The sequence below is a fragment of the Pristiophorus japonicus genome, chromosome 2 (assembly GCF_044704955.1).
Source record: "Pristiophorus japonicus isolate sPriJap1 chromosome 2, sPriJap1.hap1, whole genome shotgun sequence".
NCBI classification, from domain to species: domain Eukaryota; kingdom Metazoa; phylum Chordata; class Chondrichthyes; family Pristiophoridae; genus Pristiophorus; species Pristiophorus japonicus.
Window position 1 is genome coordinate 132,545,866 of NC_091978.1, and position 16,811 is coordinate 132,562,676.

Sequence of the window (16,811 nt, forward strand, 5' to 3'; positions counted from 1 at the left end):
CTAATCTCATCATCCAAGCTTGCCAAAAATCTGCTGAAGTAAAATGCTGAATTTTAAAATTGATTTAATCAAGGGGATTTGAGCAATGGATTTGTGGGAGAATGCTTTGTCAAAGGTGACATTTTTAAAATCCTTTAAAATTAGTGACCAGTTTGAGAGGTGACCATGCAATATTAGCTGTAATTTATGGTTTGTTGATGGTCTAAAAGATTACACAGTTGACATTACATCCAAGGTTTTGGGCACAAATCTAAAATGGGATACTATAGCACTGAAATGCTCTCAATAATGCCATTGACATCTTGCACACATCCTGCTGTATTTGAATGGAACCTACCAATATACGTTGTCAACAATGAGAGTTCCTCATGTTTTCTTGACAAATTGTAGATAAAAACTGAAAATGCTGTAAACACTCAGTAGGTCAGGCAGCCTCTGTGCAGAGACACACACAGGGTTAATATTTCAGGTTGATGACCTTTCATCAGAACTACTCTACAGCTAATGATTGCATCTGTGGAGCTGTTGCATTTGAAATTCAAATAAATATGGTCATTATTGAACACTAGAGTAATTCAACTTGTGTTCATAAACAATCATTACACTTGTTGTAGAATCTTAGAATTTTATAGTGTTGAAGGAAGCTACTTAGCCCATTTATGTCTGTGCTGACTGATGGAACTCTCCACTTAGAACCATTTAAGGTGCAGAGTAAAGCTTCCTTTATTCTGCAGAACAGTGCCCTTTCTTGCCCATGTAGTTTTTAAAAATTTTTCACTTTAGGTTTCATTTTGCTGACATTGTCAATTCAGTACAAATCTCTGCGAAGCATTGTAGATATACATGTTGAGACTGTTGAAACTCATTTTATGTATGATCCTCACAGCCAGAAGGGGAAGGAACTTTCATTCCTTTTGACTTGGCTAAATTCAGGAGGCTAACTACTAAGCCCCACAGTTCCATATTTAAGCAATTTAATAACTTTGCTCATTGCAAAATGTGCATATTTTATAACCTCTTCAACGAAGTGATTGATCCACATGAACAGCAGAACTGTAGATTAGAAAGTCCTTTTGTTTTATTTTTGTTTTTAGTTATTCACCATACACCTGTTTGTAGAAAAGACAAAGTATAAACTGCTAAATCACTTTTTCTCCCCTTTCTTCACTGTTTCCTCTTCTCCCTATTGCAAAAACATGTACATTTACTGTATGTTGGTAATATAAAGCAAATATTGCAAGGTTGCTTTAATACAGCCTAAATTTGTCCATTCTAATAAATGACTGATGCCAGAAGCGGCTATTATTAAGTAGTATTAACTGATCGGTTTATGTTCCTTTTCTTAAGCGGGGCTGATAATTACATTATCGAACACAGAATTAGAAGTATGTTCCATTTACCAAGTTTAAAAAAATAAATAAAAACACATCTGTGCTTCTGCACTAGTGTAATTGCTTACTACACAATCTGTAATTATTTGCTAACTATAAGGAGCCTTGAATGCAAAACTGTTGGCATCAGTTGTGATGTATTGGCACGCCTATTAGTGTACTTTCTGATTTGCTAGTCCATTTCAAAAGCAGTGTTCAGGAGTATTTAGCCACTTAAACTCACTAATAGCATAGTCTTACCAAACCAGCATTATTATTCTGTCCCATTTTTGTGTCTATGGGGTTATTTTTTTCTTGCTCTTAATTTAAAGCACAATTCATGTTGAAGTACTTTAATATCATGAATGTAATCTCAAAGTTACAGAATGGTATGATTTGTAATTTGAGGTTTAGTTCCAAATTAGATGAAATATAAAAAAAAGTTTTGATCTGCATAACGTGCCATAATCATAATCAACATCCTCTAAATATAAAGTGAATCATGGGTTGAGCTTTTAATAAAATGGGGAGTGGTTTCACTGCACATCATTTTCTTCCCTTGTAGGAAAACTTAAGAAAAAAAAATATGGGTGACAAATTAACACACTTTCAGAAGGCTGCACCTCAGTTTAAAAAAAAAAATACCATTGCTACTGTTCTCAAAGTAAATAGTTAAAATTAAATTAAGTAACATCTATTAGTATAGCTACTTACCCTTAGGTTTCAACTATGTTGTTTCTACATTTATGTTAACTTGAACTTAGTATGTCTTCTCTCACAATTTTAAGAGTGGCTACTATCTACTATAATAGATCTACCAGAAAGACCAATGTTTTCTAAATATTCTTCGTGGACCAAACTAATGTTTATACCCCCAGGAGTCAATTACTTGTAGTATGGAAAACAAATTCCATTTTAGTAAATTTATCCCAAATCCATTGCAATAACTAAATTAATAAACTAATATGGAAGTGAGTAAGACACTTCTTGGAATAATGCTTCTGCTTTTCTTCATTAATTACCTGCACTGTGATTCCGAGGCATGAACTAATCATAATATTTGGGTTAATTCTCAGAGGAACTGGTGCAATTTTGTTTAGAAAATGTTTTTTTCCTCAGACGGATGAAGTCTTTCTGGAAGCGCAGATACAGAATATCACAACAACCCCGATGTACATGGAAAAGGTTTCTCTAGAGCCATCCATAATGTACAATGTAACTGAACTGAACACCGTCAATACAGGAGGGGATGGGTAAGAAGAAAGTGATAAATTTACAGCTGGTCTGAAATCAGACTGCTCTTACTACTTCCTCTGTGCTCTCTGTTGTTTGTATAGATTTTACTGTTTATGTTGCATGTTAATTTGAAAAGTTCAATCCTTTTTGTCCATATTTCTTTAATATCTTTTTGTTTTAACTTTTTTGGTGATAGCTCCCTTTTCCAAAAACTTTACAATGTATACCAGTTTTTCTGCTCTGTTAACTAGAGCAAATTAATATATTTCCTACTGAAATGTGATGCTCTACCTCCTGAGTTGGGTAAGAATTTTTGAGACTGCCTGAATTGAATGTTATTTTATGTATAACTTGTAACCCTAAGACTATGAAATGAGTATCTTGATGCTACATGATTTAAGGTAATTTTAAAAAAAATGTTACTCTCCTGTGTTCCTCTTAAGTGGGGATGGAGAGAGGTGATGGGAAGAAAGATTTGTAGTGTTATTTTCAGATACATGTCAGTATGTTGTATAACGCCTCAAAAAAGTTTTTAATACAGCAGATTGGATTTGGTGATGCCAAATTATGGTGAGCAACACCTTTAAAATCAGTTTGATGAAAAATATTGAAAATCTGATCCATTTCTAATTGAATTTCTATTAAGACAATTTTTATCTTGGCTGATGTTCTCTCTCCTTGGATTATTCACTCTGGAGAAAGATGATCTATGCTCCTATAAGTTGCATTGCTGTGATACAGGAGTTGTCATATATTTGAAAAGAAGTGCCTTTAAAACCCATGTCAAGGAGCCTGTACGTTGTGTTCAAATGATAGAAAAGACTATTCTGGATTTAAGAAACCATTTTCAATTCATGGGTTTAGACAAATTCAAATTGTTTTCTATATAAACATTGGTGTGTTCGTAATCAGCTTCAAAGAGGTGTCGTTCATGCTCCCATGCATCTGTCTCATTCTAAATACATTTTCCTTTGCAACAAGGGTTGGTGCATCTCTGACTCTTCCCTTCCCCTCCTCGACTTTTCTGTCTCCATTTCTGGGGATAGAGTTTCGTCCAGTATCCACTAAGTCCACTGACTCCATTCCATTCTCCCAGTTTCTGTGTCTCCATTGCATCTGCCATCTTTCACATTAGTGCCTCTGGCATGTCTTCCTTTTTCCTCAACCGAGGATTCCCCTCCGCCGTAGGTAACGTGGCCCTCGACCGTGTACGTTCTATTTTCCGCACCTCTACTGTCGCCCCTTCCCCTCCTTCTCAGAACTATGACAGGTTTCCCCTTGTCCTCACCTTTCACCTCAGCAGCCTCCACGTTCAACGGATCATCCTTCACCATTTCCGCCACCTCCAGCGTGTCCCACCACCAATCACATCTTCCCCTCCCCTCTCAGCGTTCTGAAGGGACCGCTCCCTCTGTGACACCCTGGTCCATTCCGCAGTCAACCCCAGCAACCCTGCCCCTTCCCACGGGCAAGCGCAGGAGATGCAACACCTGCCCTTTTACCTCCTCCCTTCCCACTATCCAGGCCCCCAAATACTCTTTCCAGAGGGAAGTGTGGGGGAAGAAGGTTCCGGAGGAGTGTTGGTGTCCAAGAGTTGTGAAAGTTTACGATCCTTGACACCTGAAAGGAAGGAAAAATGTTTTTGGTTAAAGCGTTGGCTGAGACAAAGGATGACATGGAACTGCGGACCAACAAAGCTTAGAGATAGTGAGTCGGTGCCACACCTCCTTCCCGTGCAAATGCAGAAGATGCAACACCTGCCCTTTTACCTCCTCCCTTCCCACTATCCAGGCCCCCAAATACTCCTTCCAGGTGAAAGTGATTTACTTGTACTTCTTTCACTTTAGTATACTGTATTCGCTGTTCACGATGTGGTCTCCTCTACAGTGGGGAGACCAAGCACAGATTGAGTGACCGCTTTGCTGAACACCTCCATTCAATCCGTAAGTGTGACCCTGAGCTTCCAGTTGCATGTCACTTTAATTCTCCACTCCATTCCCACTCTGATATCTCCGTCCTCGGACACCTCCACTGTTCCAATGAAGCTCAACGCAAGCGCAAGGAACAGAACCTCATTTTTCATTTAGGCACTTTATAGCCTTCTGGACTAGACATAGAGTTCAACAATTTCAGAGCATAACCTCTGGCCATCTTTTGGCTCCCTTTCCCTCCCCCATCTTATGTGTTTTTTTCCCTCATTTTTGTTCCTTTTTTCTCTTTGTCTATAATGGCAGCTGGTCATTACTGCACCATTTACACCCTATCCAGATGAACCTTTTTCTAACTTTTATCAATACCATTTCACTTCGGCCCATCTTTCCTTTTGTGTCTCTAATCTCCTGCCTTCCACCTTATCACAGACTTTCCCTTTTGTTCTTTCTTCCCCTCCCCTTTCAGTGCTTAAGAATGTGCTCTTTTCAAACATTCGGCAGTTCTGATGAAGGGTCGTCAACCCGAAACGTTAACTCTGTTTTTCTCTCCACAAATGCTGCCTGACCCGCTGAGATTTCCAACATTCTGTTTTTATTTCAGATTCCAGCATCCGCAGTATTTTGTTTTTTGTAATACATAGCACAACTTCTTTGAGGCAATTATGTTCAGCATCCTATTTGAAACTACAATAGCATTTTTGTGGAGCATATTTAAATCTTTTACACAGGGATTCTGTTCTTCACCATAATCAGTAGATTTTTCTACTAGCTAGTTACAACAGTGAGAACTGTATTCTTGAGGTTCACTGTCTCCTGTGATTTTCTTGTCGTGGCTGCTACAATGTCAAATAATTGACCTCTTGTGTAATTTGTAAAGCTGGAAAGACATACAATGGAATGTTGACAAGAATACACTTTGAATTCATTCAGGATTTAAACAATAGGTGACTCCAATTATACAGTACTGCAAGCCTCACATTTTATTTTCTTGTTGCAATAGTTTATTTATAGATTGGCATCTTTTTGAATACCACATATTTACGGTCAATACATTTATCCATTTGTCAGTATATTCTACAGCTAAGAGAGGTGTGCAATGTCTCCCTTTGCACTCCACCCCACACTCCGGGCCCAGCTGCCGAATTTTGCTGACTGAGGCGCAAGCTTTACTGCCCCGAAATGAGCAGAGCCGAAAATCCAGCCCCACCTGTTTTATAAATTTCTGGAGGAACCTTGGATTCAAGCCTCTTTCTGCAGGAATGATTGGAACAATGAATTATCTAATCTTGTATCAGTAATTTAAGAAAAATCAGGGAATGCTCATCTTTTTTGGATTTTTAACCTTTGGTTGTTGAATAATAGCATGCCGGGTTGATGTATTTTGATATTTATTGAAATACCTTTGCTGCACTCTTTTTTTTTATATCAGGATATGTTGTTTTAAGTCACGAGCCTAGATTTTCTGATCGTTTAGAAACATAGATATAGAAAATAGGTGCAGGAGTAGGCCATTCAGCCCTTCTAGCCTGCACCGCCATTCAATGAGTTCATGGCTGAACATTCAACTTCAGTACCACATTCCTGCTTTCTCGCCATACCCCTTGATCCCCCGAGCAGTAAGGACCTCATCTAACTCCTTTTTGAATATATTTAGTGAATTGGCCTCAACAACTTTCTGTGGTAGAGAATTCCACAGGTTCACCACTCTCTGGGTGAAGAAGTTCCTCCGCATCTCGGTCCTAAATGGCTTACCCCTTATCCTTAGACTGTGACCCCTGGTTCTGGACTTCCCCAACATTGGGAACATTCTTCCTGCATCTAACCTGTCTAACCCCGTCAGAATTTTATATGTTTCTATGAGGTCCCCTCTCATTCTTCTGAACTCCAGTGAATACAAGCCCAGTTGATCCAGTCTTTCTTGATAGGTCAGTCCCACCATCCCGGGAATCAGTCTGGTGAACCTTCGCTGCACTCCCTCAATAGCAAGAATGTCCTTCCTCAGGTTAGGAGACCAAAACTGTACACAATACTCCAGGTGTGGCCTCACCAATGCCCTGTACAACTGTAGCAACACCTCCCTGCCCCTGTACTCAAATCCCCTTGCTATGAAGGCCAACATGCCATTTGCTTTCTTAACCGCCTGCTGCACCTGCATGCCAACCTTCAATGACTGATGTACCATGACACCCAGGTCTCTTTGCACCTCCCCTTTTCCTAATCTGTCACCATTCAGATAATAGTCTGTCTCTCTGTTTTTACCACCAAAGTGGATAACCTCACATTTATCCACATATTACTTCATCTGCCATGCATTTGCCCACTCACCTAACCTATCCAAGTTGCTCTGCAGCCTCACAGCATCCTCCTCGCAGCTCACACTGCCACCCAACTTAGTGTCATCTGCAAATTTGGAGATACTACATTTAATCCCCTCATCTAAATCATTAATGTACAGTGTAAACAGCTGGGGCCCCAGCACAGAACCTTGCGGTACCCCACTAGTCACTGCCTGCCATTCTGAAAAGTACCCATTTACTCCTACTCTTTGCTTCCTGTCTGCCAACCAGTTCTCAATCCATGTCAGTACACTACCCCCAATCCCATGTGCTCTAACTTTGCACATCAATCTCTTGTGTGGGACCTTGTCGAACGCCTTCTGAAAGTCCAAATATACCACATCAACTGGTTCTCCCTTATCCACTCTACTGGAAACATCCTCAAAAAATTCCAGAAGATTTGTCAAGCATGATTTCCCTTTCACAAATCCATGCTGACTTGGACCTATCATGTCACCTCTTTCCAAATGCACTGCTATGACATCCTTAATAATTGATTCCATCATTTTACCCACTACCGATGTCAGGCTGACCGGTCTATAATTCCCTGTTTTCTCTCTCCCTCCTTTTTTAAAAAGTGGGGTTACATTGGCTACCCTCCACTCCATAGGAACTGATCCAGAGTCAATGGAATGTTGGAAAATGACTGTCAACGCATCCACTATTTCCAAGGCCACCTCCTTAAGTACTCTGGGATGCAGTCCATCAGGCCCTGGGGATTTATCGGCCTTCAATCCCATCAATTTTCCCAACACAATTTCCCGGCTAATAAGGATTTCCCTCAGTTCCTCCTCCTTACTAGACCCCCCGACCCCTTTTATAACCGGAAGGTTGTTCGTGTCCTCCTTCGTGAATACCGAACCAAAGTACTTGTTCAATTGGTCCGCCATTTCTTTGTTCCCCGTTATGACTTCCCCTGATTCTGACTGCAGGGGACCTACATTTGTCTTTACTAACCTTTTTCTCTTTACATATCTATAGAAACTTTTGCAATCCGTCTTAATGTTCCCTGCAAGCTTCTTCTCATACTCCATTTTCCCTGCCCTAATCAAACCCTTTGTCCTCCTCTGCTGAGTTCTAAATTTCTCCCAGTCCCCAGGTTCGCTGCTATTTCTGGCCAATTTGTATGCCACTTCCTTGGCTTTAATACTATCCCTGATTTCCCTTGATAGCCACGGTTGAGCCACCTTCTCTTTTTTATTTCTATGCCAGACAGGAATGTACAATTGTTGTAGTTCATCCATGCGGTCTCGAAATGTCTGCCATTGCCCATCCACAGTCAACCCCTTAAGTATCATTCGCCAATCCATCTCAGCCAATTCACGCCTCATACCTTCAACGTTAGCCTTCTTTAAGTTCTGGACCATGGTCTCTGAATTAACTGTTTCATTCTCCATCCTAATGCAGAATTCCACCATATTATGGTCACTCTTCCCCAAGGGGCCTCGCACAACGAGATTGCTAATTAATCCTTTCTCATTACATAACACCCAGTCTAAGATGGCCTCCCCCCTAGTTGGTTCCTCGACATATTGGTCTAAAAAACCATCCCTTATGCACTCCAGGAAATCCTCCTCCACCGTATTGCTTCCAGTTTGGTTAGCCCAATCTATGTGCATATTAAAGTCACCCATTATAACTGCTGCACCTTTATTGCACGCACCCCTAATTTCCTGTTTGATGCCCTCCCCAACATCACTACTACTGTTTGGAGGTCTGTACACAACTCCCACTAACGTTTTTTGCCCTTTGGTGTTCTGCAGCTCTACCCATATAGATTCCACATCATCCAAGCTAATGTCCTTCCTAACTATTGCCTTAATCTCCTCCTTAACCAGCAATGCTACCCCACCTCCTTTTCCTTTTATTCTATCCTTCCTGAATGTTGAATACCCCTGGATGTTGAGTTCCCAGCCCTGCTCATCCTGGAGCCACGTCTCCGTAATCCCAATCACATCATATTTGTTAACATCTATTTGCACAGTTAATTCATCCACCTTATTGCGGATACTCCTTGCATTAAGACACAAAGCCTTTAGGCTTGTTTTTTTAACACCCTCTGTCCTTTTAGAATTTTGATTACCAGCAGTGAATTACTAGCAGTGTCAAAATAATGCTAGTGAGAAAATCCAGGCCATGCATCAATTGTCATAGGACTACTGGATTGCCAGCATTTGTAGGCAATCTTTGGGCTGTTCTAACAAAATTGTAGGCGAATTATAAGGAGTCCCATTAAGAGAGTTATAGATAGAGGTTTTCCATTTTCTGGAGCTGCTGCAACAGATATATCCAAACTGTGATGGAATCAGAGCGAGTTTAGAAAAATTGCTGAGTTCCTCCAATGGTTCAGCAAACTTATCTTGACCAGGAAGTATTTGATCTGGGCTCTTGTGACGTCTGTTGACTTTGGAAAAGCTTCTGTTTTGGAAAATAGAAGTATTAATAGAATATTGGAAGAACTTTCATTAAGTGTACTAAATAAACTATTGCTTGTTCTGTATGCACCAGCAATCAATATCAAACTTGTGTTTGTGTAAAATAACACTCAAAATGGACTAGTTTATACTGACACTTTAAATGTTGGAAAATGTGATTTGCTGTTGCCCTATCCTTAAATTCTGTGAAGACAAGGATCATCATAGATATATTTAAGGGGAAGATACACAAGTACATGTGGGAGAAAGGAATAAAAGGATATGTTGTTTGGGTGAGATGGAGTAAGGTAAGAAGAGGCTTATGAGCAACATAAACACTGGCATAGACCTGTTAGGCTGATGGCCCATTTCTGTGCTGTAAAATTCTATGTAATAACCTCTTGTGTTTCATCTAATTAAATACTTTTTGAAAATCAAAATATATCTACTGGTTCTCCCTTATCTACTCTGCTAGTTACAACCCCTCAAAACTCTTAACAGATTTGTCAAACACAACTTCCCTTTCATAAATCAGTGTTAACTCTGCTCAATTATATTACGATTTTCTAAGTGCCCTGTTACCATGTCCCTAATAATAGATTCCAACATTTTCCCTACTACTAATGCCAGGCTATCTGGTCTATAATTCCATGTTTTCTCTCCCTCCTTTCTTGAATACGGGGTTATGTTTGCTACCATCCAATCCACGGGATCCGTTCAAAAATCTAGGGAATTCTGTAAGATCAAAGCCAATGCATCTGCTATCTCTGTAGCTACCTCTTTTAAAACCCTAGGATGTAGGCCATCATGTCCAGGGGATTTGTTAACTTTTAGCCCCATTACTTTCTCCAATATAATTTCTTTATTAATACTAATTTCTTAACTTCCTCATTCTCGCTAGACCCTTGGTTCCCCAGTACTACTTGAATGTTATTTGTGTCCTCTACCATGAAGACAGATACAAAGTATTTGTTTAATGTCTCTGACATTTCCTTTATCCCCCATTATAATTTTTTCTGTGCCTTTAAGGGACCCATGTTTATTTTCACTAATCTCTTCCTTTTTACATACCTACAGAAGGTTTTGCATTCTGTTTTTATGTCTCTCGCTAGTTTATTCTCTTTTCTCTATCACTTTCTTGGTCCTCCTTTGCTTAATTCTAAAATCCTCCCAATCCTCAGACTTGCTACTCTTTTTTTTTTGAGCAACATTAGAATTAGATTAAAGAAAAAGGCTTATAAAGAGCCTGACAGGGTAGATGCTGGGAGGATGTTTCCCTTGGCTGGGGAGCCTAGAACTAGGAGTCACAGTCTTAGAATAAGGGGTCGGCCACTTAGGACTGAGATGAGAAATTTCTTCACTCAGTGGGTTGTGAATCTTTGGAATTCTCTACCTCAGAGTGCTGTGGATGCTCGGTCATTAAGTATATTTAAGACAGAGAGCAATACATTTTTTGATGCCAAGGGAATCAAGAGATATGGGGATAGTGTGGGAAGGTGGAGTTCAGGTAGAAGATCAGCCATGATCTTATTGAATGGCGGAAAAGGCTCGAAGGGCTGAATTGCCTAGTCCTGCTCCTAATTCTTATGCCGTGTTCTTGTTTATGCAGATAAATGAATGTATATTTTCATTGAAGAGTTCTCTCTCTGTTCAGGTACTCAACATTTGGGAAGATGACCTACTTGCAGCCTATGGACACACGGCAGTATCTGTACTGTCTCAAGCCTAAACCTGAATTTGCAGAGAAAGCTGGGGTCATGAAGGGAGTCACAGTTATTGGAAAATTGGACATAGTCTGGAAAACAAACTTGGGTGAAAGAGGACGGCTACAAACAAGTCAGTTGCAACGAATGGTTAGTAAGTGTTGCACAATTTAGTTTTCTCCAACAGTGCATTTAGTTAAACTTCCATATTAGAAACTCTTGTGAATATAAAGTTCTATGCGGTTCTTGCTTACTCGGGCTTTGCAATCACCAATGGAATGTTTACTAGGAACAGAAAATGTTGATAGGTCCATTGTACTGAGTGTCCCACCTTTATCGGGTACTCTTTTTTTTTTATTAAAAATGTAATCATACTTTCAAAATGAGTTGATTTTAGTGGTAGAATATAAGAACATAAGAATTAGGAACAGGAGTAGGCCATCTAGCCCCTCGAGCTTGCTCTGCCACTCAACAAGATCATGGCTGATCTGGCCATGGACTCAGCTCCACTTACCGGCCCGCTCCCCATAACCTTTAATTCCCTTATTGGTTAAAAATCTATCTATCTGTGATTTGAATACATTCAATGAGCTAGCCTCAACTGCTTCCCTGGGCAGAGAATTTCACAGATTCACAACCCTCTGGGAGAAGAAATTCCTTCTCAACTCGGTTTTAAATTGGCTCCCCCGTATTTTGAGGCTGTGCCCCCTAGTTCTAGTCTCTCCGAGCAGTAGAAACAACTTCTCTGCAATACATTATTCTAACTTTATGTATTTTTTTGCTCTGCCTCGTGAAAGTGGTGACTTGTATTGGGGTCAGTTCCGTGGTTGCAGATCATCCTCCAATACCATGCCAATTCAAGATGTTGGGCTTTTCAACCATGGGGCTGTCTGATGTGCCTGAACCTGTTGTCACTTTTCAACTTTCATCCGGGATCACTGGATAGCAATCCAAAGTTTCTCTCTTGCCAAATCCTGGCAGTACTTAGCTAACACCAAAATGCAATCCCAACCTTCTACTTTAAACTTCAGCTAAACCTCCCGAGGGGACTGGGACCTTTCTGGCTATGGAATGTTGCTCTCTGGGGGCACATTTAGCCTGGAGAAGCTAGCTTCCAAAGATTTTTAATTCTTGATACAGATGCAGAATGTTTAATTTTTTTCTGATCTTTCAGAAAGATAATGCAGATTTTATTTTTTTCCTGTTTGGAGCTCAGCAATGTTTCTTGTGTGGTTTTATTTCAGGCTCCTGGATATGGTGATGTAAGACTTTCCTTGGAGATGATCCCAGATACTGTAAACCTTGAAGAACCTTTTGAAGTTACATGTAAAATAACTAATTGCAGGTAATAGTAGGACCACTGATGAATACAGTATAACTTTGAACCGATTAGAGGGAAAATATTTTCAGCCTGAAATGTTGACCCCCATCCAATTATTATTAAAGGTGTGACTAGCAACAATTAGAATGTAATGATGTGCACAATACCTTTGTGACCATTTAATAAATGCTCCCAAACATTGGAGTATCGTTGACATCAATTATGCAAAGTGACTATTCTTTGTGTTGTGACCAAATTTTTATTTGATGCATATGGGAAGATGCCTAGCAGGAGTTTGAAGTTTCTTTTGATATAGATGGAGTAGTGATGAGGATTTGCTAATTGACAGTCATATCCAATAAACTGAGTCATGTATTATTTTGTTCTTGGGACGTTGGCATTTGTTGCCCTGAGAAGGTGGTTGCAAGTATTCTCCTTGAACCACTCCAGTCCTTGTGATCGGTAGAGAATTTCAGGATATTGACTCAATAGTGATGAAGGAACAACAGATGTCAAAGTTAGGATGGTATGTGACACGGAGGGGAACTTGGAGATGATGGTGTTCCCATGAAATTGCTAACTTTGTTTTTGATGGTAAAAGTAGCAGGAATGGAAGGCGCTATTGAAGTAACCTTGGGAAGTTGTTTCAGTGCATCCTGTAGAAGGTACATGGTGTGCTGGTGATGGAGGGAGGGGGTGGGTATTGAATCTAATGGCACGCACACTAACCAAGTGAACTGCTCTGTCCTGATGATCTCAGTCTATCCAGGTGAATGTGTATTCCACTACGCTCCTGACTTGAATCTTGCAGTTAGTGAAAGGTTTTGAGGGATCTGGAGGTGAGCCAATACTTGCAGAGTACCCAGCCTCTGCCTTGTTATTGTACTCGGCGTTGATGTGGCTGGTTCAGTTCAGGTTATTGGTGATTCCCACCCCAAGCTGGGAACTCAGCAATAGTAGTGCCATTGAATTTCAGAGGAGATGGCTTAATGTTCATTACTCGACGCTTCTGTGACGCAAATGTTAATTGCCACTGGCCAGCCCAAGCCGGGGTGTTCTCCAGGTCCTATTGTAGGCTGGCTTAGGTTGCTTCATTAGTGGACGAGTTGTGAATGGAGCTGAATACTGGAATCATCAGTGAACAGCCCCACTCCTGACCTTGTGGCAGAGGGAAGGTCTTTGGATGCGGCTGAGGGCACTTCCCTAAAGAACTCCAGCAGCAATGTCCTAGGTATGTGATGAAAAGCATTTGAAAGTTATGATCATCTTCCTTTGTGACTTCAGCCACTAGAAGGTTTTCCCTTTGACTTCCATTGACAATTTTGCTTTCGTTGGTGCTGTACTTGGTCGACTGCTGTCTTGATGGCAGCAATTATCACTTCTGCCATTCAGCTCTTGCATCCATGTCTGGATTAATGCTGAGATGAAGTCTGGAGCTGAGTGGTTCTGGCAGAACTGAGTGTTATTGGTGACTAGGTGTTGCTTGATGGCACTATTGCTGACTCCTTCCAGTATTTTGCTATTGAGTGGAAGGAGCTGATAGGGCAGTAATTGGCCGGGTTAGATTTATCTTATTTTTAAAAATGGGATATATGAGCAATCTCCAACATTGTCAGGTAGATGCCGGTGTTGTAGCTGTAATGGAACAGGACAAGTATTCAGCACTACAGCCAAAATATTATTAGGGCCCATAGCCTTTGCTGTGTCCAATGTAGTCAGCTGCTTCTTAATGTCAGGAGTGAATCGAATTGTTATCTATGATGGTGGTGATCTCGGTAAGAGGCAAGTAGAATCATCCATTTGGTATTTTGGCTGAAGAAGCTTACAAACACTTTATCCTTCTTTTTCATTCATGAGTTAGGCTCTACCATGATTGGGGATAATGGAGCCCCCCCTCCTCCCCTCCTGTTAGTTTCTGGTTTTCTATCACCTTTTTTGACTGGATCTGGTAGGGCCAAAGAGCATTGTGGTGATCCATTGGTTGTAGGAGTGATTAGCTCTGTTTCTAGCAATGGTGTAGTGTGCAAGTAGCCGGAATATCCCTCCGACCCGATATGAAAAGAAAAATATTTTTTTTAATATCCGCACCATCCTTGAGGCTCCTGGGCTTTGGGTCCTTGGCCAACAGGCATACGTCTGTGTAAAGACCCATGGATTCCAGGGACACAGCCAGTTCAGAAGCGCCCCTGGGATCATGTGGGTCAGGTCCTCCAATTAGAAGGGAGGATTCCTAATATGCTTATGGGGATTCCATTTATGAACGGAATCCCAAATAATTAATTTATACAACTAGATTAAAAATAAATGTTTCATAATTAAAAGTCCCTTCAATTACAATAACTAGTTTTTTGAAAAATAATTTTAATTCGGGCCAAAGTGTAAACTAATTTTAAATGTGCGATTTATATTAACCCATATGCTGATCAAGTGATTTTTGGGTCAGTGCGGATGATCTGTCAGGGCGAACCTTGACAGATCGCAAGTTCCGGGTTTTCACGCAATTATAGCACATGCAGAAACCCGGACCTTGCGGGGCCTTTTACAAGCAATGCAAAATCCAGGCCAATATCTTTATTAGGTCCATACTTCATTCCACAGTATTCCTCGATTTTGGTACATCTCTGCTTTAGATTCACGAGAAGTAGAATTGTTATACTGGTGTAAATCACAGACTAGTCACTGTCGTGAGAATAATTCAAATCTTAATATTTAAAAATTGACACATAAAAATAAAGGGATATGGGGATAGTGCAGGCAAGTGGAGTTGAGGTAGATCAGCCATGATCTTATTGAATGGAGGAGCAAACTCGAGGGGCCAAATGGCCTACTCCTACTCTAACATGTCTGATTGTACTGAGCTGTTTCATTCACAGTTTTTCTTTCTTTAGCAGTGAGAGGACAATGGATCTCGTGCTTGAAATGTGCAATACAAATGCAATTCACTGGTGTGGAATTTCAGGAAGACAGCTGGGAAAGCTGAGTCCAAATTCCTCTTTACATCTTGCACTCAAGCTATTGGCCTCTGTGCAAGGTTTACAGGTAAATGCAATGACAGTAGAGGGGGAACCTATAGCTTTGACATTTGCTTGTATTTTGAATGTTAAAATTAGACTATACTGAAATGTATACATTGTGTCTGCTCACCAGTCCACGATTTCCTTCCATCCATTTTAATGAAAAATGGTGGGCTGGCAAGTGCATATGGTTTAAAGCCACGGTGAAGGAGCTGAGATTTGTTCAGTTCTTGGAAACTATTTAATTGCTCATTGTATAACCAGGGTCTATTAATGTATTCCTGGCTTTTTGGATCAGTTTCATTAAATGATAGATTTAGTCAGCAATGAAAACACAACACAAACATGTTAACAGCCATTTTTATTCAGAATCCACATTTACTGTTTTTGGATTTTTTTTTTTACAATCTTACTTTCAGCACTGACAATGCATATTGATTACATTGTGGTTTTCTTTTAATTGTGCAATTACTGCTGTTATGATAAATGGTAGCAAGAATGAAGAAAAAGTTGTTCAGTAGAAAGACTTGCATTTATATAGCATCATTTCAGGACATCCCAAAGCACTTTACTAAAACATTGTGTTTATATAGCATCTTTAACGTAGTAAAACATCCCAAGGTGCTTCACACAAGTGTTATAAGACAAAACAATAAATTTGACACCGAGCCACATAAGAAATTACGGCAGATGACCAAAAAGCTTGGTCAAAGAGGTAGGTTTTAAGGAGGGGAGGTTCAGGGAGGGAGTTCCAGAGCTGAAGACCCAGGTAGCTGAAGGCCCAGGCACCAATGGTTGAGCAGTTATAATCCGGGATGCTCAAGAGGACAGAATTTGAGGAGCGCAGACATCTTGTGGGGTGGTGGGGGGGGTTTGAGGCTGAAGGAGATTAGAGGTAGAGAGGGCCGAGACCATGTACAGCTAATGAATTACTTTTGAAGTGTACTAACTGTTGTAATGTAGGAAACACAGCAGCCTATTTGTGCACACCAAGCTCCTGTAAACAGCAATGTGATGATGACCAGATAATCTGCTTTTTAGTGATGTTGATTGAGGGATAAATATTGGCCAGGACACCAGAGATAACTGTCCTGCTCTTGGAAATAATTCCATGGGATCTCTTTCGCCCACCTGAGGGGACAGACGGGGCCTCCAGTTTAACATCTCATCTGAAAGACAGTACCTCAGACAGTGCAGCACTTTGAATACTAGACTTTGTGCTCAAGTCTCTGGAATAGGACTAGAACCCACAACATTCTGACTCTAGCAAGAGTCACTGATCCACAGTTGGGATGAGAAACGCCCTTCCTTATGTTCACAATACAGTGGAATTGTACCTTCTGGTAAAGCAGGAGCACAATGTGGTAACTTTGAATATATTGCATCTGTCCTTTTTGTTTGATTTTGCTTCCTGTTTAACTCTTCATGTGCTTCATTGTTAAAGGGCATTGTCTTAATAAAAAATATGTTTTGTTTGAGGAACCAG

General features: G+C 40.4%; 2 protein-coding genes across 5 annotated transcripts in view; one reads left to right on the plus strand and one right to left on the minus strand.

Annotated features, from left to right (window-relative positions):
• The window catches only part of trappc13 (trafficking protein particle complex subunit 13), an 86,182-nt gene that overhangs the window by 61,718 nt on the left and 7,653 nt on the right, over positions 1-16,811 (plus strand). For all 4 annotated transcript variants that reach the window (XM_070869414.1, XM_070869422.1, XM_070869432.1 and 1 more), the window contains 4 exons: positions 2,490-2,623; positions 10,942-11,140; positions 12,235-12,335; positions 15,200-15,350. In XM_070869414.1, the coding sequence (XP_070725515.1) occupies positions 2,490-2,623; positions 10,942-11,140; positions 12,235-12,335; positions 15,200-15,350 (585 nt within the window). The remainder of the gene's footprint in view (positions 1-2,489; positions 2,624-10,941; positions 11,141-12,234; positions 12,336-15,199; positions 15,351-16,811) is intronic.
• The window catches only part of LOC139240922 (small glutamine-rich tetratricopeptide repeat-containing protein beta-like), a 105,709-nt gene that overhangs the window by 1,680 nt on the left and 87,218 nt on the right, over positions 1-16,811 (minus strand). The gene's annotated exons all lie outside the window — the stretch shown is intronic.